A 25060-nucleotide genomic window follows, 5' to 3' on the forward strand; every position below is an offset into this window, starting at 1 on the left:
GACTTATGTTGTCTGAAGACCTGGGGAGTGTAAATGTCAAGCATGAAATTTATATGTACGTATGTGTGGAATGTGATTACTGATGATTTTGCTATTGATGATAGTAATTGATATGAGACGATGTTGGTGTTTATGGAAATATTGATATGAGATGATGTTGTTAGTGATGATAATATTGATATGAGATGATGTTATTGTTGATAATGTCATCGAGATGAAATGATGTTGAGGTTAATAATGACATTGAGATGAAATGTAGATAATGTTATTGTGATGATGTATGTTGTGTATGTACATGGGGGTGCAGTGACCAAGTTGGATATCTATAGTGGGGGAAATAGAGTGGTTAAAGAGTTTTAAGCATCTTTAGAGTGAAAAGATGGCTTAGAATCTTTAATTATTCATGGTCAGTGCATTGATGGTGCCCATGTGTCATACTTCATACTGCATGAAAGAGTTGATGAATAATTGTTAAGTGTATGTTGAATTGATGGATAATTGTGTATGATCATGGTATTTGTTATTGTTTATCTTGCTAATTATGGCCATTTGATAATTGTTGGTTTCCTTTATAATAAACGCACCCTTGCAATTTTGTACCGCATGGTTGGTACTTGTGAAGATCGCGAACCTTTGTTCGTCGGAGCAAATGGACAGCAGTAGATTACATGGAGGGAGATTCTTTTTGTCAAAGCCGACAAGCCGACATGATGACATTGTGATTATTTTGGGAAGATAGTTGTGTTTTGTTAATCAACTCCATCGTAGCTGGTTTCGTAATTCTTTTTTTGATTTCGGGATGTAAATCACATATTTAAATATATATGTATGAACTAATTTATTTTTCGTCATGTGAATGATGGATACTAGGTTTATATATATATATACACACACACACACACACACATACACACACATATTAAATTAAGTGTTTGTCCATTGTTTGATGAACGTGTATCGTGATAGCTACCAAATTGTTAGAGATGAGGGGAAGAATACACACACTCAAGAGAGAAAATGAAAGGAATGAAAGAAAATATTATTGATCAAACAATCACTTGTATTCATTGTGTTTCACATAGTTATTTATACACAAGTCACTTATATCAAATATCATAACAGAAACTAAGTTGATCACTCTAGCAACTAATGTTAACCACTTATCAGTAAAACTGTACTAACTATATACCTGGCAGAGTTAACCATTAAACACACATGAGTTAACACATTGAATTACTCTGCAACATTATGATGTGTTGGTTCTTAACAATAATCATTTATGGTTTTGATTGGTTAATTTAGTAACGAGTAAGGTACATTTTTAATTTGACTATTATTAGTTGTGTACTAAATGTTAACTAATTGACAACTGAATCAAATCAAACTAGTAGTAAAATGGTAGGACTGAATATCATATTTGATATATCTGGATTAATTGTATTTTGACGAGAGTTTTCATGTCATATTCATGCATTTTGACATATTTTATTTGGCAAAACTCACGGTATAGTTTAAGTTTGAAAAAGGTAGGTGCTTAAGAGGATTCAGGCGAAAAAGAGTTAAATATCCTAAATTTTTGGAGTTAATTAGAAGATCACGATCAGGGTAATTTTGTACAACCGCGATAGTTTTGTACGCATGCGGTAATTTTGTACAGTCACAGTGTATGTGGTCTTTTATGTCACCTGTCACTTAAAGATTTCAAGGATCACCTACCACATTTAAATCCTAATTGATAATATTATTTAATTAAGGAAAATAGAAGAAAATTTTCCACAAAATATTATAAATAAGAAATGAGACCTCTCTCTTTTAGAAGGAGATTATTATTCATTTTTATTCTTATCTTTTACAAATTTAAGAGAACCTAGAGGGCTTTTAAGAACTGAAGAGTGTGGACAACACCACTAGGATGGATCGTGATCATCGTTCATATCTATTGGTATGTCTATGTTTATTCTTCATAGGATTGTTAGTTTTTCTTTGATCATGTGACTAGTCCCCCTAGTCTGGGATTATGATGTAACTGTCCAAATGTACTCCTCTCTTTGTTCTTAATGGAATTCTTTATTGTTTTATGTTAATTAACTATCTTCCTTATTTTAATGTTTATTTAGAACTTGTCATTCTAATAGTCAATTGATTACATAGTAGTAATCATCTACATGTAATTGGTAGAACTAGGTAAAGAATATTTTGCACCAAATTGCATGATCAAACTATTTGGATAACTTCTGATAGATTAGTTAATATTTAATTAATTATTCTTGAAATTAATTTTATCCTTTGACTTAAATTGATAGATTCATGATCATTAGAGTAATGATTTAAGGCAAAGAGCATCTTTTGACTTTGATTATAAGCTTTAGTTGATTTTGGGAATAAGTAATTAACTAGGGAAGAAATTTAAGGCAAAAAACATCTTTTGACTTTGATTATAGGCTTTAGTTGATTTTGGAAATAAGTAATTAACTAGGGAAGAAATTTTATTAGGTCTAGGATTAGAGGAAAATTGGTACCAATGAGTCATAACCCCTAGTCATTCTTATCATAACTCAAAACCTCTCTTTATATTCATTTAATTGTTTTCTTATAAAAACCAAAACCACAAAAATATTTAAATTCTCTTTTTAATCATCTCTACTATTAGTTTAATAAAATTAACTAATTGGGAATACAACTGGTCCTTTGGTTTGATATCCAGACTTTCAAGTTCACTGTTACTATTGCGTAGGGTATACTTGCCTTTGTGTGAATCTAACATATTTTACGCATCAGTATCCACAAAGATTTCATTTGTGCAAGGCAATTTGTGTAAAACCAATTTTCAAGCAATCGGAAAAAAGATAAATTTATTGAATTTTAATGTAAACGTGTAGAAATTTAAAGACTATGAACTACAAGCAATATGTAAACAAAGAAATTTTCACATCAACAAAAGATCAAACACTTGGAATGCAAAAATTGTAAACAACAATTAAATGGCATAGCTGGGGATAATGGTGATACTAGACCAACATCTCAACAATAATGGATGTTTTTTCCTATCTAATGAAGTTCCTATATCATCTCAACTCACTATAATCTTCTAACACCGATCTCTCAATTGCTAAAAGCTAAATCACTTAGCCTCACTCCTAATTCCATAGCAAGTGTAATTAAATGATTTGGTATAGCAAGAGTCATTGAGAAACTAAAAAATATCACTTTATCCTTCGAAGAGATACCCATTAGTTATCATTCTCAAAAGTCAATTTTCAAAGCATTTTCCAATGACAAAGAAAACTAAAAAAAATAAGCATATGGTTGATCAATCCACAAACTAGCATTAAAAACAAATAATTAAGATAATTACATGAGAGTTGCTAGTACTCCAATTCCCAACTATGGGAAGACAACTAACTTCTCATTGACATGAGAGGCATGAAAGGTGGATGATGACAAGAGAAGAGATCAAGAAAAACGAAGAAAAAATGGTGGAGAACTTAATAACATGGTGTTTTTTCGCTCTACACCAAGCCCTAGCTCGATCTCTTTATGATCCCAAGAGAGTGTCCTTTAATATTGGGTCCACGACCCTTGTCTTGTCACTTCACTAGACACACTTCTTGTTGAGCGAGCACAACTTGTTGGGCAAGTTCTTTGCAAAATCCAAAAGGCACTTTACAACTGGCTTTGCTCGCTGGTGGAACCGAACTTGTTGGGCAAGTTAAGATATTGACAAAGGACTTCTTCTTTCACTCCTGAGCTACCACGTGGCCTGCTGTACACAAGCTTCCTTGTTGAGGGAGCATTCCTTCCTGTGACAACTTTCCTTTCCTTTCTGTCTTGGTGTTCTAAAACTCTGTTCAAAACAAAATAAAAACTAATAAAGGTGTAAGATTTTATTTACAAGACTATAGCTCTATGAAAGCATTAAATTTTAACTATTTGGGACAAAATTAAGCAAAAAATTAAGGAAAATATATATAATTATTGTATGTAATGAATGTCAAAAGTAATAATGCACAACAATTATCACTAAAATGACTTGTTGAATTAGTAGTCCCTTATCAAGAATAATCTCCTCCATTAAAGGAGTTTAACTCACTTGATTGAATAAGATACATGAGATGTTATAAATCTTTCGATATATATCTTTGATTCTTACAGATAAAAAAAATATACCCTTCCTTACAAGATAGACATTTACCTTTAACATTCCACAAGGACCATGATAAAATTAATGACATGAGGCGTCAGGTTATGTTTAGACACAGTGATAATTTCCGGTCGAAATCTTAATTATTGATTCTTAAAAATATTTATTCAATCCGTACAAAAAATATTTATTCAAAACATTCATCAAAATCTTGTATACAATTAAGTATGAAACATAATCCTGCAATCTGGTCTAACTATGAAATATTTATTCAAAACATTCATCAAAATCTTGTATACAATTAAGTATGAAACATAATCCTGCAATCTGGTCTAACTATGTGTATATATCATTACATTTACATAGATGGGAATTTTGTGATTATTTCTATTTAGAGTGCATTTTGTTAAATTGACAAAATGAAAATCTTAAATGTATGATTTAAAATAAATGACGAGAAGTATCGTAATAAAACGTGGTAGACAACCTCTTTAATTTTTTTCTCTCAAGTCCACTACCTCCTATATTCAAGTCTCTTGCATATCCAAACACGTCAAAAACATAAGATTTTTATTAAAACATAAAATTTGACTCTGTCTCATGTGATGTACATGATGCATCTAAAATATTTGGAGAGTTTGATGCTTGATGGAGCGAATGCCTCCAAATTCGTACATACTCTCTCCCAGCATCTTCTTATCTCAAAAGAAAAGTTTCATTAAAAATCAAGTCCGTAGAGCCAGTGTTAATAATTGGATTGTACCCCAGGACAGGGACATTGCAATTAAGAAAATTAAAAGCAGAGTACCTGCATGCAGATCCATATGATATCCGCGTAGGTTATTTCAGCACAAATTATACATGCTTATATATACTCGTATACAATTTGGTTGTTCACTGTACTTCAATACAAGTACTAATAAACTAGAAATGGTGATCAATTGGGCAAATAATTGACGGTCTACAATTTCTGCTAATATTAATATGCCCTACCACTGTACCACATGACTCTTGTTTAATTAAGTCTTTATAGCATGCCAGTATATTCACTTCACTATATTTTGATTTTAGTTTTTTAAAGTATTTTTTATATTGGTTTTAATTGGAGTTTATGTTTTATATCAACAATCAGCGTAATTCTTCAAAAAAAAAAGAAAAAAAAACAATCAACATATAAAAGCTTAGGGCCTATTTATTTCTGTTGTCACTTTTAATAATTTATAAAAACTGAAACTTTATTTTTAACTTATTTTTTATTTTCAAACATTTGCAAAGAAAATTTAGAAAAACAGTGAGAACAACCTTTTTATTTTCTTTGTGCATATAAATCTTTGAAAATTGGAAATAAATTTAAAAAAATATGCTAATTTTGTAAATTAAAAAAACAGTAAATAAAATAAAATAAAAAAAGAACTCATGACAAAGGTAAATGCAACTTTTCCTAAATTTTACCTCTGCTTATTGACGCTATTTGGTAGAGAAAAAATTGAAATGAGTAGAGAAAAAATTGAAATGAGATCGAGAGAGATGGAAATTATTTGATTTATTTGGTAGTAAATAATAGAGTGGAAATAATTTTGAAATTTGTTTTCTAGAATGTTCTTACTCATTTTTCAATCCCTCTTCTCTCTTATTTCTACTTTATGTTTCACCTATTTTTATTCATTTATTTTATTTTAATTCTTTTATTTCTATCAAACAGAACTATAAAGCAAAATTTAGAAAGCAAGAATATACGTTAAGTGTGCATTGTGTTATCTGAAATCTGAGTCTATTTTAATCAGGCCGTCTATAGATATTTTAATGTCTAAGACGAAAATGTTAAAAGAGTCTTTTTTTTACAAGAATTTTAAAGAGACTTAGTATATTATATAAAATATCAATTTTTATATTAATCTTCTAATTTTTTTAACTGTAAAATCTGCATATTGTGATATTGGTTAAATAAGACACCTTAGGGGCCCTAAAAAATCATTATTTTTAAGAAATAAAAATATAATTAATTTTTTTATTTTCTTAAGAAAATATATATGATTATCCAACTCAGAAAAAATATATATATATATATATATATATATATATATATATATATATATATATATTGCCAAATTCTAACTCAATTCTCCCTCTCGAAAAGAATATAGACCAAATAATATAGTATAAACAGCCCAAAAAGTTTCTTATATGTCCTTAAGTTTGAATAATTATCTAATCATATAGCTATCAATATTTGTTCCTATTAAATCCTCAGTGAGACAATATGATGTGGGCATGATTCATTTATCTTGTTAATTAATATGAGAAGCACTTGAATGAACGAAAAAGATATTTGTTATCTATATAGGCATGATAGAGAAATTCTTATCAACTAGATGACTACATGTGTAATTTTTATGTATTTAAACAAGAATTTTCATGCAAGGTTAGAATCGTACGTCAATCGACATTTTTTTTATCAATCAGAAAATAAAATAACGTAATAGAACGAACTAAGAGCGCAAACGCAAAGTGCCTCTAGCACATGACATTGTCAGATTTTGCTTTTTTGGGATAATATAAAAAGGGGTCTTATAAATAAAATAGGGATTTACTTTTTTGGAATAAATAAAATACTTTAAATGACATTAATTATGATATTGGTTAATTTTTAAAAAGATGATATTGATTGACTAATTTTTATGGAAGAGAAAGATTCTAAATTATTTTATTCTGATCAGTTGTGATATTAAAGGAAAGTATAAGGGATTTACTTTTTTGGGATAAATAAAGTACACATTAATTGTGATGTTGGTTAATTTTTAAAAAGATGATATTGATTGACTAATTTTTAGGGAAGAGAGAGATTCTAAATTATTTTATTTTGATCAATTAAAATTTGTTAATAGTTAGTAATAAAAAAAATTTAGGGACCTAAAAAAAATTATTTTTTTTGGGCCTTAGGCTGATGCCTAATTTGCCTTGCATCTTGCACGGCCCTGAGACTAATCACTGTGAATGCGTGTAAAGGAAAATAGGGTAAGGGTTGAAATTGAACGGTTGTTTTCTGTTAATTGTTAGTGTGCACATAGCAGTTGGTTCGGTGAGCCACCCAAGAGCAATTATTTGCAATTACCACCTTGTGAAAAACATTTTGTAAATATATGTATAGATATTAAACTCTCAAAATACCTTGTAAATCTTGAGAGAAAAGACTAAAGTGTAGTGATATATTTATATGTAAGACGATCACGTATTAGTCATAGTACAAACTTCCAATGAATCTTATTAATTTGTTTAGAGCCAACAATGACTTGGTAGGATAAAGAATATTAGGTTAAAGTCAAGCTTGGGGTAGAGCTTGTCTTTGTAAGAGGTAGAAATGATAGTGAAGAATATTTGTAACTTTTGATAAGTTAGTGGAAACTTTGTGGGTTATCAAGAACGGGAGGTAGTCTCGATGTAGAGTATAACTTCCTGTGTGTTATTCTTTACTACTTTTCTTTGTGTTGACTGACAAAGGATTTGAATTTGTTTTTAGATCTTATATCTGTTTTTAATCTGTTAAGAAAATTGTTTTCTCATCGTCTGGTAAAGTCTTTCTTAAATATCACTTATCTTTTTTTTAGTTAAATCTACATAAGACAATAAACATGTTTTTAGTCTAAGAAAAAGTTTAAAATTTTCTAAAATTACAATTTAATCCCCCTTGTTGTGTTATTTGCTTCTACAACTATTAATCTAATTGATTCATATTTTCAAAAATTATAACAATTAGATCTATAATATGCATTATGTGTGTGTGTGTGTGTGAGTGACAAAAAAAATGTAATGGTGATGGGTATGTGTATGGTGGAGTTAGCCTTAATAGTCAATCCTCTTTCCCTTTGTGTTTGTGTGTGTGTGTGTGTGCGTGTGTGTGCGTGCATGTGTGTTTTTATATATACATGATGTATGTCAATTATTATGATATTAATTGTATAGCGTAATAATGTCCTTAGAATAAGTGATTTGTTCATTGGCAGATCAAGTCGAACTTCATTGTGACTTTCATTAAATATTGAAACGTTGTTCTAAAATTATCTGTAGTCAACCATTATTGTTGACTAAGATGAAAACAATGCATTGAGGTTGAGGCTATTGTGTGAATAACCTGATGACCACGTCTCACAAGTCAGTGTTTCACATTTAGCAATGCATCGCTACCACCCATCCCATGAGAAAAAGTGATGATTCGATTTCAACCTTACTGGTAGGGGTGGGAATAGGCTAGGCCGGCCTACAGGGGCCTACGACCTGGCTTACATAAAGTCTGGCCTGACCTGGCCTATTTAATTAAAAGGCTAGGTTCAGGCTTTTTTAAAAGCCTATTAAATTAAATAGATCAGGTTTAGGCTTATTAAAAAGCCTTATAAGCCTGATAGGCCGACCTATATATATATATATATATATTTTAAAAAACTAGCAGATTCCATTCCTATAATTAAGTAAAATTTTAATTACAAGGTGTGAGTCAGGTGTTTCTTTCTATTTCTCATTATTTTTATTAGTTTTCCTATTTCTATTAACAGTTCCTTTTTCTATTCCTATTAGGTTTCTTTTTTCTTTTATTACGTTCCTATATTCTAGAGCAAATAAAATTCATATCCTATTACATTCCTATACAAAAATCATATCCTATCATATCCTATTACGTTCCTATACAAAAATTATATCCTATTAAGTTCCTATGCAAAAATCATATATTTTTTCTATCAGGTTTCTTTTTTTTTTTTTTTTTACAAAAATCATATCCTTTTCACTTCAAGCTTTTTGATAGAGGTAATTAACATTTTGTATTTAGTCTATTATAGAAGGTGTGTTATTTATTTATTTATTGGCAAAAACAACTAGGAATATTAAAGATTTAATGTGAAAAAGACTTTTAAATAGGCTTTTAAATAGGCTACCAGGCCAGGCTAAGCTTTTAAAAAGGTCAGGCCGAGCCAAAATGAAAGCCTTTGATAGGCTATAGGCCAGGCTCAGGCCTCAAAAATTAATCGTAGGCTAGGCTCAGGCCTTTTAAAGCCTGGCCTGGCCTGGCCTATTCCCACCCCGACTTACTGGTTACAGGAACAATTTCCATCATGTAGCATATTTTCATTCGTCCAAATGTCTTGATCAAACACGAGGCATAAGAGTGTCATCCTCGTTAAGCCATATCATCGATACTCGAGTGAACACGTAAATACAAATTATTCCAATATCTCATATGGACCCATTTTCGTGTGACCACACATATAGTGCATCACACTCTATCTAGAGGCCCATAATGAATTTATCCAATATAAAAGTTACTCCTAATATTTATACATGTGTTCCAATTTTATATCTCATATCCATGACCTATGAGACATAGTCATCAGTCTATTCACACAATAGTCTAAATGCATTGTTGTCGTCCTAGTCAACAATAATACTTGAAGACGGATACTTTTAGAACAATATTTTATTATTTGATGAAAGTCACAATAAGTCCTACTTGATTTATCATTAAACGAATAGCTTATTCTAAGAACCGTATTATGTTATACAATTAATAACATAATAATTGGCATGCCTCATGAATATATAAAACATATAAATGAAAGTCGAGATACAAATATAGCCTAAAATAGGTTGATCACTTGGGCTAAATCCAACATACTCATACCCACCACCATTACATTTTTTTATAATTCTTTTGTCACAACATATATATACATAATAAATATTAAAGATTTAATTGTTATAATTTTTAAAAATATAAATCAATTAACTTAATAGTTAAATAATTAAATAACAAACTTTAAGATTTTGCAATTTATATATAATTTAATGAATTTATAAAATATGAATTCATATAATTTGAAAGGACTTTATGTATTTATATGATTTTAAAAGACTATGAATTTTTAGAAAACATTTAAAATTATTAGATTCAATGAAAAAGATAACAAATAAATGATAAAGAGTCTTTTTTTTAAGTTGAAAAAAAGCTTCATTAATTAACACAAGATTTTTTTCAAATAATTTTTTTTTTAAAATCTTTTAAAATCATAATTAAATACATCTCTTCTTAATCTTTATTTTTGTTTGATTTTTATATATGATAACATGACATTTTGTTAGTCAAATCATCTATTAATGACTAGGGGTGTTCGTGGTGGTGCAGTTTGGGCAATTTTTTTTCTCAAAATTACATCCAAACCAAACAATAAATTAACATGTGGTTTGATTCGGTTTGGATTTTTTATAAAATAAAATTCAAACCAAACCAAACCAATCTATGCAGTGCGGTTTAGGCGGTTTTTTCATTTTTTTTAATTATAAAATATTGTTTATAATCATAATAAAAATTAACATGTTGTAGATCTAAATATTTCTTAAGAAAATAAAGTATAAAAACATAAAACAGTTAAATAATTCAAGTAATTCATAAAAATCTGTTACAACAATAATTCATAGAAAACAATCAAAGAATTAATATTTCTTTTAATACTCAATCAGTATTTAGTATTATTATCTTCGAATAAATGTAAAGGAGATGTGTCATCCAAATCCAAATCCAAATCTATTCATGCTTCCTAGAATAACTCTGACTAGAACAATAAATCATGTCATACAAATACCTTCACATACTAATCAAACATAAATTTTTACAAATCTCCCCTACAATAATTTTTTTCCTGAAAATCTCCCCTAACCAGCAACATATATATAGTTATATACTACATGACACAATCAATCCTTAGTAAGTTGATTAGTAATCTTATTATCAAGATCAAATGCAACAACCCAGTTATCCAAATCCAATTATACTACATGACACAATCAATCCTTAATGGGTGTGTGTTCCAATCTTCCATTCTATTTTTCAAGTAAGATATTGCAACATCATTTGAGCTAGCATTATCAATTGTAATAGTGAAAACTCTACCTATTATTCAACTCTCCAAACATTTCTCAATTTTTCTACCAATTGTTTCTCCCTTGTGATTCTTAACTTGAAAAAAAATTAAGAATTCTTTTATGCAACATCCAATTTTCATCAATGAAGTGCGCAGTAAGACAAAGATAACTCATATTTTGCACAGAAGAAGAATATTAGGGTTTAGGGTAATGGTAAGTGAAACGTGAATTGTGTAGTCAGTAGTGTGTAAGTGAAACGCAAACGCAATCCGCACCTAATGGGCAATGTCACACGTACTAAACTAAAAATTAAAAAAATATATAATATGTAAATATGGGGTTTGGTTTGGTTTGGTTTGGATTTTCAGCTAGAAACTGAAACTGAACCAAATCGCTTGGTTTCTATATATATATAAAAAACCAAACTAATCCGAAAACTCATGGTTTGGTTTGGATTTCATTTTCTTTTGTGCGGTCTGCGGTTTTCCGTTTAGGTTGGTTCGATTTTGAACACCCCTATTAATGACAGATAATAAAAAAAAATGAGATACTAAAATTGAAAGTTTGGATACCAAAATCAAAACGACCTATTTTACCGGTATTAAAAAAATTGTAAGATTAACTTTAAATGTATGTAACTTAATATTTCATGCTCAAATAAATATTAAACATATAGGTTTTTTTTTCAAACTACATCTTCTCTCTCTTATATTTTTTCAAATTATACTTGTTTTTGGAAAATTTCTCAATATACACCATTTTCATGCTGCATTGGGAATCTCGACTTCGTATCGGTCTTTTTTTAAAATTAATTTGTATGTTTAAATTTTTATTTTAATTTAAATTATTAAAATAATACAAATATTATATTATATAAATATATTTTTAATTGATTTTAAAAATACTTTTTTTATTAAAATAATTTTTTAATAAGAAAATAATATTATTTCGTATCGGTCTTTATATTATTTTAATAATTTAAATAAAAATAAAAATTTAAACACAAATTAATTTAAAAAAATAAAAAATATTGTGCGGAACCTTACTTCCCAATGCAGCACCAAAGTGGTGTATATCGAAAATTTTTCCAAAAATATGTGTAATTTAAAAAAAGATAAGAGAGAAAAGGTGTAGTTTGAAAAATAAAACCAAACATATAATTTAACGTAATCTATAGGTAATTAAAACTCATCTAATCATTTATAATTATTTTTAAGTGCAATTTAATATTAGATAACGTTTAAAATTTATAGTTGTTTACTTGGTTATTGAAGGGTAGTAATTTAATGTTAATGGGCCACGAGCATTAGTGTACTGTGAGTTCGATCCCAAATAAGAAGCATTTTGCATGCCGAACCAATTGAACATTTTCACTAACCTTATTTTTTACAATTACCCACCAAACAGGTAGACATCAACAAATCTCATCCATTCCTTTTTTATTATTAAATCTAATGGCACACATCATTCTCGTCCCATTTGCGCAAGCTTTCGCACGGTACGATAGTTCTTAGACTCCGTCACAAGGGCCCCAATTTTGATTTTTGACACCTCCCCATGATTTCCATTCGTAACATCCAAATAAATAAAGAATACTATTTTTCATTGTTTTTAATCAAACTATTACCATGGATATATTATATGTAAGGTATTTTACCAATAATAATTGTTACAAGTAATAATAATTTATTAATTTAAAATTTAAATTTTAATTAATTCTTATATATGAAATAGATCATATTAAAAAAAATATTCACATAATATATATTTATAGTTTCCAATAAAATTTAATCACTCTTCTAACTAGACAACTTTATACTAATATCATAATAATCCTATAATTGTCTAGAATTCTTAGATGAGATTATCTGACCATTGAGAACTAACTAAAGAATTGATAAAGAAGTGATCAAATTATTTATATACTCATTTGTAAGGTGAAAGTATCCTTTTATTTATATAGCATAAAGTTTATATGATTGAAGATCTACTATTAATCTACTATTAATCTAATAATAATCATAAAATCAATAACAATAGCTAAAATAAGTTTTAATATTTTTTATAATTTAAATTTATCTTATAAAATTCACTATGAAAATGGTCTCCATCTTATATATTTTAGTTTTTTTATGCTCTAGATACTTTAATTTACCATATTATTAATCGTTACAAGATCTCGGATATGTATTTTAATATATATTTTAATGTTACTTGATTGTATTTTATCCTCCAATTTTTCCAACTATCGGCTCCATGGATAATAAGTGACAGTGAGAGCACTATCTACAATGGGTCTGGGGTCATGTCATGGTTAAGTTAATACCTTTACTGGATGAGTGGTAATTGTATATATGTTTATTGTATTTTCTACGTGCTAAACTTGAAATCCTTTCATTAATGGCCCCATATGCCTGTTAGCTCGGATTTCTAAAGCAATCAATAATGTTTTGTCTGGAGATGAGGGTGCCTCCCTGAAGCTTCCTGCTAAATAAAACATACTATATTATTCATCTTCGTACAAAAGCTAACAATAGAGCTAGTGTCGGTTTGGATAATAAGTGGAATCCATTTTTAATACCGTAACCAAATTTCCAATTAAAAAAACCATAGTTATGATTTTCTTACAGAAAAACTATAGTTGTGATTAATTAGATTTAGACATTTATTTTAATTAAATTTAATAGTTCAAAATTGATTTTACTCGACTGTAAGACAAATAGGCACTTAATCCCTCCAAGGCTCCACCCAGATCTTGTTTTTTACAATGTTTTGGTATAGTTGCCCTAGATAATAGACGGGAATTGTGGGTGATTAAATTTAAATCGATTCAAAATAATAATAAAAATTGCTAAAAAAATAAAAAAGTATATTAAATCAATTTTTTTTATGACTTTGTGCTGAAATCTATCGGTTTAGTTCGTTTGTTATTGTTTGTAACTTTGAAACTCATTCAAAACAAACCAAATGGAAATACTTATATTGTTTTAATGTGTTTTATACCGTGTATATTACTTGCAATTTATAATATTTTACAACATTTTATAGTATTATGTATATGATTTAAATAAGAGATATATATAAGATTAGTTAGGTGATTAAGAAAGAAAGATAGGAGAAAAAGATGGTGTGTTCAATTTTTTCTACTTACAAAAATTAACAATTAACATTTTTTGATAAAAAAATATATATGACTTTTATTACATAATATTTAACATATTAACTTGTTTTTGTAGATTGTTATTAATATTTTTTTAATACAATTCAATATAAAAGATGAAAAGAAAGTAAAAAGCATTAATGGAATAAATATTTTAGTAAAACTGCAAGAACTAAATCATATCTAACCAGAAAAGATTGATTTGGTTTAATTTGATTTAAAATAAAATTATGACTCAACTTATTTTTAAAAAAATTATATTTTTTATCATCATAATTATTGCAATATTACTAAGAAGTGATAGTGATAAAAGTAATAATGATAAAGATAATGACAATAAAAGTTGTCAATCAGACAAAAAGGACCAACAATAATAATGATAATTATAATAGATATAATTATGTCATGGAGGAGTGATACTAAAGGTGATAAAGTTAGTGTTTTTGAATTAAATACATCAAATTAAGAAAAAAATAATAAAAATCGTATACTAACTAGTGTAATAAAACTCCTAACACGTACATCTAAACTTAACATGGAAGAATTCTTTTGGAAAGATAAAAACAAACAGAAAAAGGACTAATTCTTACATACGCAATGCCTACCGCATTAGCAAGGCAAGTATAAATTTCCCAACTTATGTATTGAATTCCAGAAATTAATAATGGAAGGCGAAGGGGTAAACTATTTAATACTGCAAATAAATACCAATATTAGTATCAAACTTATATACGTACAAGTATAAATAAAAAGATAAGAAGGGGTATAAATTTCCCAACCTTTATCTTCAATTCTAGACATTAATAATGGAAGGCAAAATAGTAAACTATTTAATACTATCAGTAAATACCAATTACAAATGTTGAGAACCGAATCTAACCGAGTGTAAAATTAAAAACCACGGAAAAATCGATGACCATTGATTTGATTTTTTTTCTTTACAAATGTGCACTTCGGTTCAATTTACGGTTGATTTGACATACAGAAACTAAATTAAACCCATCCCGATAAGTTAAATTATTATTATTTAAGTTGAATTGTTACTTCCTAGTTGAATAGTTATTATTCAAGTATTATTAAACTTAAAAATAATTAGTATTTTAAGTTTAACTGTTAAAATTTTTGTTGTTCATTTATATTATTAATTGTTAAATTAGTTATTATTTAAGTTTTATTTAATTAATAAAAAAATTAATATTTACTAGTAGAATTTTAAAATTGAAAAAACGAAATCAAACCAAATGGCAAAATTTAAATCGGACCAAACCAAGAAAGATTAGTTAAAATTAAATTTCATAAATAATTTAAATCAAGTCAAGGGAAACTGTATTATATTTAATTTTCTTGCTTGATTCAAATTAATTTTAAGTAAAAATCCCAGAAAAACCTATGCATCAAACTTCATACATTGATGTATGTGACAATGTAAGATGGGTAGTCATGCAAAAGTTGTTCTTAGACCCTAATTTCTCGCAACCATATTCTTCTCTAGGAATCCCCCAATTTACAGATCTATCTAATGGCATTTAGCGCTGTCTCTAAAGATGGACCACTATACATCATGTGCCTCATGTGGCATGAGGCAACCCAGGGTTTGAGGGTAATTAGTTTTATATATTATCATCATGTAAAAGAAATGCTTATGAGTGATCAGTTTATTATGACACAAGATGTTAAACTAATGTTACTAAAGTACGAAAGAATCTGAATCAGAATAGGCCGAGAAATTATGGTTCAGAAATCCTATCTTTCATCATCAATGAGACTACAACATCATGGGTAGAGTAAAACCACAACTAGCCAGTGATTCCCGTGACACTTCTTCACTCTGCACAAAAGTTAACAACCCCAAAACCAACCCCTTTTTATGTATGTGTCTTCTACAATAACAATAACCTCTGCTACACTCTATCACCCTACACTCCCTCTCTTGTTCCATCACTTCTCCGAGAGAGTAAAACAGTTAACTTTATAGTTTTTGGATATATCAGCCAAAAGGGGTGTGAAAGAACACAATGCAACAAAGTTCAGCTTCAGGGTCATTGATGAAGCAACTGAGTGTGAAGGAGGCTTGGAAATCAACATCAAGTAGGTGGAGTGGGAAGGACAAGTATAGCAGTGTTGGGGGAGGGAGCATTGAGGGGTGTGAGGCAAGTTTGAGCCAAATGGAAGGTTTTTCTATGTATGGGAATGAGGACAATAATGGGGTGGTGATGGGGAAGAAGAGAGTGATGGTGGTGGTGGATCACACTTCTCATTCCAAGCATGCAATGATGTGGGCACTCACTCATGTAGCTAATAAGGGTGATTTGCTCACTTTGCTTCATGTTGTACCTACTCATAGGGGTTCTGAATCTTCTTGCTCTACCTATCTTGTCAATCATCTTGGTTCACTTTGCAAAGATTGCAAGCCAGAGGTAAAATCCTGAATCATAGTCATAATACTAATTAGTAACATGTTACTCGAGTCTTGAATTTCATTTCTTAAGGTTAAGGATGGAGAACTTATTAGGCTATGTCCTTTCTCTCCATTTTCCTTTCCTTGGATTAATTGATGTGAGGGGTGGACATTGACACATTGTGTTTGGTAGATCTTGAATTCTTTATTGAAGTTGTGGGAGCTAAGAAGTTCCTTACTTTTTTTCTCTTTTACATTATTTAAAAAATTTAAGTATATTTCTTTTGCCCATAATGTTTGTTCAAACTTTTTTCTCTTCTTTAGAGGCCAAAAGGGTCTGAGATTCTTGTATTATTCCAATCTTTAATTTTCACTTTCCAAAAAGAAATTATGAGGATGCTCTGATGCTTCTTCAGCTTTTCATTGCACTTTCCCCATTTGAAAAATAAAAGTTAAATTTACTGACTCCATCTTGGTGTAACATAGGTGGAAGTGGAAGCACTTGTTATCCAAGGACCAAAACTGGCCACAGTGATGAGCCAAGTGAAGAAGCTGGAGGTTTCTCTCTTGGTATTGGGCCAAAAGAAGCCCTCTCCTCTACTTAGCTGGTAGGATTTTCATCATCCATCCTTCAATGCAATTTTCCAAACCTTCAATCTCAATTCACAAACCTTGAAACTCCTTTTTCTTTTCCTAATTTGGCTCTTTGCACTTTATGCAGAGTGATAACAGATAATTTAGAAATCAATACTTTAAGATTCTGATTAAGCCCTTGAGGATTGGTCTTATAACTAGTAAAAAATGAAGTTTGTCAGAATAAATTGAGAGCTACACCAGGAGCCAAAGTCTTATGATGATTAAAAAAATAATTAAGATTTTGATAACTTTATGATCTACTTTATTATATATTTACATCTACTTCATCACAATTTTAATTGCTGTTTCTCAGTTAACCATTATTCTATACTCTACCTTCTAAAATGCATCGCTTTTTTTTATAATGCACCGACTAATCTAGAGCAGCCAATATAGTTTAATTTTCATATATTATTGTCCTAAAAATCTTTTACATTATCAATCTATTAGAATCTAATAGAAATTACTTTAACATAATTTTTAGGATAATTATTATCAAAATTGACAATTTTACTATACAAATTTAATTATTTTACATCTAATTAAATTATTGATTTATATACTGTATTATTAACATGATGTTAAACAGTACTACATGATAATGTAACAAAAAAAAAAACAGGATATGATAAAATAATCAAATGTTATTGGAGCATATACAAACAATTTTTAAAAAATTTACTTAACGTTTGCTTTAAAACGAGTTCACTATTTGAAGTTCAATTCATTAATTTCTGCAGCCTGTGTGGAAGCAACAGTATCAGCAGCTCAGAGGAGTTTGCTGAGCACTGCATCAACAATGCAGAATGCTTGACAGTAGGAGTAAGGAAGAGAAGCCAAGGTAACAATGGCTACCTCATCAGCACAAGGTGGCAGAAGAACTTCTGGCTACTGGCTTAAAAATTTCGAGTTCTTAACTTTAGTTACCAGCTATAGTTAGGATCTCACAAACAAAAAAAGGGGTCAAATGGGAAAATTAACACAATAATAATAATATGTACCTCCTGTTCTAGTTCTAACTACATTGTCATTGTACTCATGATGTGACTCGGTGGCATCAATTTAGTTCTATACTATGATTAATGAAACATGATTGTGACCAATAACTTCTTTCAGCGTTTTTTAGAGTTTATGATTCTTCTACTTCACCGTTTGAAATTTAAGTGTACGGTATAGAGAATGGTTGAAAAAAATAACATTTTGGTGAAATCATATCTAGCACGGACCACCACCAACTATAGAGGAAGGACCACAATGCAGGAGGTAGAAGAAATCATTTACATAAAGCATTAAATTCCACCACTTCTTTTTTATTTTGGTAAGTGTAACACAACACGTATAGAAATAGTGGTAGTAAGTAGTAACCTATCTGTAACAGCTTTTTCTTTATGCAAACGAAGGAAAGCTCAAGGCATCACATCAGGGGAAACCTATTAGTAACAACTTGGCAACAAATAAAATCGAGTAAAATATGATTTTTTTTCTTTCAATATCTTTTTTTAGTCCTCATTGATTGGTTTTAGTCCTTAAACTATTTTTCCATTTAATTTTTAGTTTCTGCCATCAAGTTCTCCCTTTAAAATGATGACCTGATGATTGATTTGTGATGTTTAACTTTTCGATAGTTAAAAATTATCATAAAATTGAGACAATAGATCCACAGCTAAACAAACGTACAAATGTACAATTGCAATAGTTTCTAGTACCTTTAATCACAAATGCAATTTTTTTAACACAAACCCATAATAGAACACGTTTAGTTAAAATGGTTGTGACACACGTTTCAATGCAATTCAATTGATAAAAGTAAAATGAAAGTAAAACGAAAAAACAAAATCTTGATCCTTTAGTAAAAATACTTTTCTATCTGATTTTTAAACATATACCATGGTTTTATTCATTTCATAATTAGGTAGCCTCCATAACTTGAGTATTTTATTTAGAGTTTAACAGTCATGTCTTTTCTGTTTTATGCTATCAACCAATCAAGGATTCTTTTTAATATAATTTTAAAAAAATTATAAAAGTCAATAAATTTATAATATATTAAGATTTCAGCTTGTAATTAGTTACAGTATATAAATGTTTTACATATATTATTTATTCTTTCATTTAAGTTATAACTTTTCTACATGATACTGAAAACATATATTGTCAGTGGAGTTGGGATTAAGTAAGTGGTTAGCCATATAGAGATTTAATCTTCATTGTTACCTATATACCAAAACAATTCAATGCCAATAGATGTCGTGAATCACATGTATCAAACAGTTACACACATTATTAGTGTTGAATACTAGCAACCAAGTAACCTAACTTTATATCAAAAATCAAACAGGAACTGTTAGTTTTGTCCATTCAATTCTCTTCCCTCACCACCCCACCTTTGTCATCATCCATTCAATTCATTTGGACTTGCAAAAACAATTAGAATTATATTAACCACTGTCCTAAAATATTGATTAAGGATCGTTATCGATGTACTGACGGGATCTTAATTAATTAAGGAATACTAGTTATTATTTTTAAATAATTTTAATTACTTGAAATAACAAATATTAAATAACATTTATGTTATAATATAATAGACTTAATTATAATTTTAGTTCCAATTTAATAATTTGATCTATGCTATGATTTATTGTTCATGGAAAATCGTAGCATGCACATTGATAAGATCCTTCTAGTCATTCCACAAATTTAGTATTTTTTTCAAGAATTAGGTGCCTATTATTTTAAATAATTATATAATTTTTTATCTATTCATTAATTTGTCATTTAATATTTAATAAAAATACCACCGACTTTACATCCATCCAGATTTGCCACTCCACCACACTTGTTTGCATTTGTTAAATATTGGATATCAAATTAATAGATAAACCAAAATTATACAATTAAAATAATAGAATCAAATTTATCAACAACAAAAAAATCAAAAATTGTTGGCACAAATGATTTAACACTTGAATTCTTTAACCAAGGTCTAAGATTTAATCCCTGACTTGAACATGAAATCACAACTAAAAATATCATTTTATCTCAAAATAAGTCGACCCAATGAGAAAAGGATTAGTTGAACACCAAATAAAAAACTCCAAATACCTCTTGGTTACAACAAAAAAAATTGCCAAAAAAGAGGACCAAATTCACAAAATGGTAATAAAACAACCAAAAGTATAGTAAGTCTCAATAATTCCATTTTAACAAAAAAAAAATATTTGTTTCCTTAACGAACTAATAACTAGGTCTATCATCGCATGTATGCTGTAGTCGTATCATATCAGGATTCAGAGGCAAAATAGAAAAATGGAGACATAAAAATTACATCGAAATCAAGCCATCAAAAGCCAGACAAAAAAAAAGGGGGCAAGATAAAGTGCTTCAAAAAAAAAAAACTATGTATTAAAAACTGGAAAATCTAACGTAACAAATAATCAAAGTCACTTTTATACCCTTTAGCTATCACTGCCTTTACAAACGGCAGAAACCTCATTCATTCATAGCCTAAACTAAACCAATTATTATTAGACTTTATCATCTAATTTGTCATTTACAAGTGGAAGCAACTCCATCTTATTCCTAGGAGTCCTTGGTGTCCTTGGGGTTCCTGGAACTGGTGGCTGTTGGGAGAGCAAATGCCTCACATAACCATAGAATGTACATCCAACAAGTGTCACGGCACATCCAACAGAATTTAAATATGATATGGGGTTCCTAAAAATTAGCCAGGAGACAAGGACAGCAACAGCAACCTGTACAAAAAGCATGATTTATTGTCAATTGCTGAAAATGAAGGATAACTATGGTTCAAGACATCAAACATCACAGTTTGGTTTCACCACTCACACCCATCAATCATACAACCCTTGTGTCAATATTTATATGGTATTTGGTTTTATTTATCTACTTGCATGGGTATTATTTTGTTTTTCCTGCAAACCAAACAAGGAATCCCTTCTTTCCCTTTTTCAAACCAATCAGTACACTGGTGATTTACATGCAACGTTGAAGTGTAGAATTCAACAGCTTATATGAAACTATGGAGTAAGGGATTTATAAGGCAGAAAGTACCGTAAAAAGTGCATTACCAAGGAACAATGACTATGTGGCTACAATTTCTCCAGGTATTAAATAGGAAAATATGAAGAGTTTCTCAAGCAATACATGAATGAACCAACTGAAAACAAAATCATGAACCCAAAATTTAAGACCAAATAATGTAGTAGCTTGAAGCATTTGATTCTGCCTGATAGAACTCACCTTAAGGTTTCCAGCAACATTAAATGTTACAGCAGTGGTGGAATGAATCACATAAAAAATGGAGAAGTTAAGGCAGAACGCCAAAACTCCAGAGCTGAAAATAATGATCAGGGCTGACCAAGGATATGGATGAGTACTTAGCCACTCAAGAACTCCATTGCCTTCAAGTAACAAAGCCGGTATTGCCAAGATCATGGTTGCAAAAGGGGCCATGTAATAAACAGTGTTTATGCTAAAAGTACAAAAAAGAACAATTAGCATATGTACTGCAGAAAAATGATGCCACAGCAATGCAGAGAATGTACACACAAACAAAATAGAAGAAGGTATAGCAAAGCTAAGGCAAAATCAGGTAAAAAAAGGGAATGGTAAAGTCACCACTTACCCAGCAGCACCACTTTCCTTTTTCTTTTAAAATTAATGGATAAAATAAGATGCAAGAAAAAAAAAATATGAGGGGATTTTGATCTGAAATGTACCCATAGATGTTACAACAAAAAATCTATCTAGTAACTACAATGGGAAAGATTTTCATACTCCTCCAGGTATTTGATTGAAACCTTTGGAAGCTAATTGACACAAAAAGAGGCTAAAGCAAGATCCCCATGTAGCATAAATCTCTTATTTTTTTAATCAAGGAATTCCAAATATTAGTCCATTTAGGATACAATATTTGGAGAAAAGAAGATAAAAGCATTATCAATGAATAATGAAGAAAGTCCTCCCGCTGAGTTATGTACACCCAAGGTCTACCCAAACACATGTAGACATGTAGTTAACCACATATGACAGTCAATAACCTCATGATACTATTAACCACTCGTGAGACAAAATTAATCACCATTAGACATTTGAATAACCTCATGACACTATTAACCTCATTGACAATTGATAATTATATACAATTACAATCATATTCAATTACTCCTAACCACTTGTGTTGTGTGGCAAATTAATCATATATACACATAATTAACCACATGTCACCATATAAGTGGACAATTCCAAGTGGGTCAAATATCATTATTCATTATCAATAGGGGAGGTTTTACAATCCATCTAATCCATCCATGTATAAATCCAACCAATCCATCCAGTTGAAAAATTAAAGATTAATAAATTGGTTGGATTGGATCACCATTTGTTGTTGGACAGAGAATGAATCATCCACAACATATTTTGTAATCCATTAGATCAAGTAATCAAAAGTTCATGGTTGGGATGGGTCTTTAAGGGACACAGGTATTGGACTCTAAGGTGTTTGGATGAAAAATGTATATAAATATTGGCTAACAATTTTTTATAAATTCCAGAAAATATTGACTAACATGCACCTGTCAAATGGACTACAAATACCAAAAAGAAGGCAAGGCATAAAAAGTTTGCACCTGTCAAATTTGTATCCATGCAACAGAGACTCTGCAAGGATAGTCTTTGTAGATGTAGCCAAACAGCCCAATAAGGCAGCACAAAACCCAAATGCATTAAAGCTAAGCTCTGTAACAGACGTGAGAAGAATCCCTCCAACAATGGGGATAAGAGAAGCCCAAATACGCCAGTCAAAATATTTCCTCCAAACTAGCCATTGCAAAACAACTGCAGAAGTTCACCAAAATCAGATGAAAATGTCCTTCAAAATTCAAATCACAACATAAAGCAGAACACCAGAACCAACTATTAATCTTACCTGTTGTTGCTGGGGTGAATGATTTTATTGTCTGCATAAAAGAAACCGGTATATATCGTAGGCTCACATTCCCCAGCACAATGTTAATACAGAACACAAATGACATAGGAAAGATTCTTCTCCAGCGGTCTTCAGGGTCAACAGTTATCAGTGGTTTAAGCTTCAGCACCTTAATCACCACATATCCTCCAATGGCCGAGCAGATGAAGTGGATGCAGGATACCGACAGTGGAAACTTGAAATCCAATTTCTGCAAAAGAGAAATAAAAAAAAAACTTAAATTTAAAGGATTTGTTACAATCCATACAAATTGAGAAATTAATAAATGTGGAGGGAGCAATGAAGAGTGATATACCTTTATCCTCAAAAATAGAAAAAGAACATAAAAGATCTAAACAATCTGAGGATCAACATCATGCAAGCTCCTAACAAAAAAAAAAACCTTCATCCCACACATCAAAGCCATTGCAGAAACTTTTAGGCCATGATATAATTTGTCACTACTTAATCCCACTCACACCCATCTTGATCATTTTATTTCATTTTAAGGGCACACTACATATGTTCTGGTCACACACACTGTTCTACTTCAATATGTATTGTGGTGCTCGACTAAACAAACTAAGAATTTGTCTTGTTAGACCCCTCGCTGAGAATTGATATGGTATGGAAATTCCAAGATGGTAAGTGAGGTTAATCCTTATTCATGAACTAGTTTTTGGGGTTAAGTCCAAATCAAAATTCCAAGATGATATTAGAAATTATCCTTATCCTAATGGTTGTTGTTGGGCATATCAGACCATCCGTTGTCGGGTCGTTATTGAATCAGCCACAAATGTCGAATCCTACAAAAACTTCAAACTCAATATGTCTGTAAGGAGTATACAATTGGAAGGCAACCCTCATCTCATATGAGCTAGCTTTTAGGTTTAATTAGGCTCAACCCCAAATTCTAAGATATATCATTAAACAAAACCACTCCTTAGACATTGCAACGGACCTAGCTTACTGACCAAAGATGTATAGTGCTATAACCAAAAAGTGTATGCAGCTTCTGAAGTTTCCTGATATCAAGTGTTCAGGCTTTGGCATGCTAAGTTCCTAACGGGTGGATCTTATCAAAACTCCAGAGATCATAAAAATGTTCAGATACAAACCCACACACACAAAAAAAGAAAAGAAAAAAAACTCCCAAACAATCCCCACACAATATAATAACATTATTATTAATAGTAAATTATTAATATCATATTATCATTCCTTATTGTGTTGAAATGTAATTACATAAAATGATCAAATTTGCAATTAATTCAAAAGAAAAAGAAAAAAAGAAAACAGAATTGTGAAGGGATTTGAAAGAAGCAATAAAAAAAGTGTGAATAATTATTATAATTATAACAAGAATTGGGTAAAGAAATAACGAGAGAGAGAGAGAAACCTGGAAGATCCACTTGTTGATGATAATGACAGTGACATTGAAAGCCCACCACTGAAGGATAGCCAAGAGAGATCTAAACACGCTCCACTGGCAAATAACCCCTTCTTCCATCACCCGACCCAGATGGTTTCGGTGCCCCCACTACCTCGGAGAAAAACGAATCTGTGTTCGGTAACGGTGAAGACAAAGGAAGAAGAAGAACTCTTCTTTCTTCCACTCTGAATATTGGGTGATTTGGGAATTGGGACACAAATAACTTTTTATTTAATGTGGTAATTAGTATAATCCCTAAACGTTTCTTTCTTTTTGCCTCCTCGTATGTTTCTTTCTTTCTCTTCCTGTATAGTGTCTTAGGTTACTTTATTAGGCCGTGGAAATTATGCTTGAAATTAAATGCTTAATCCCGTTCTTTCTCTTACACGCAGTCCCTA

The 25060-nt window shown here is 30.1% G+C and overlaps 2 protein-coding genes across 2 annotated transcripts; one reads left to right on the plus strand and one right to left on the minus strand.

Moving 5' to 3' along the window:
- Positions 1 to 15811: 15811 nt before the first annotated feature.
- LOC100816511 (uncharacterized) lies at positions 15812 to 18344 on the plus strand. The gene is made up of 3 exons (XM_003544636.5): positions 15812 to 16624; positions 17092 to 17213; positions 17982 to 18344. Exons 1-3 carry the CDS (start codon positions 16223 to 16225, stop codon positions 18139 to 18141), a joined length of 684 nt encoding a protein of 227 aa, XP_003544684.1. The 5' UTR covers positions 15812 to 16222; the 3' UTR covers positions 18142 to 18344.
- Positions 18345 to 20644: 2300 nt separating this feature from the next.
- On the minus strand, positions 20645 to 25045 carry LOC100817042 (UDP-galactose transporter 1). The gene is made up of 5 exons (XM_003544637.5): positions 24630 to 25045; positions 23192 to 23441; positions 22893 to 23100; positions 21505 to 21736; positions 20645 to 20996 (listed from the first exon to the last, which is right to left on the minus strand). Exons 1-5 carry the CDS (start codon positions 24738 to 24740, stop codon positions 20769 to 20771), a joined length of 1029 nt encoding a protein of 342 aa, XP_003544685.1. The 5' UTR covers positions 24741 to 25045; the 3' UTR covers positions 20645 to 20768.
- Between the last annotated feature and the right edge of the window lie 15 nt (positions 25046 to 25060).

This window comes from Glycine max, chromosome 14 (assembly GCF_000004515.6).
Source record: "Glycine max cultivar Williams 82 chromosome 14, Glycine_max_v4.0, whole genome shotgun sequence".
Classification (NCBI taxonomy): domain Eukaryota; kingdom Viridiplantae; phylum Streptophyta; class Magnoliopsida; order Fabales; family Fabaceae; genus Glycine; species Glycine max.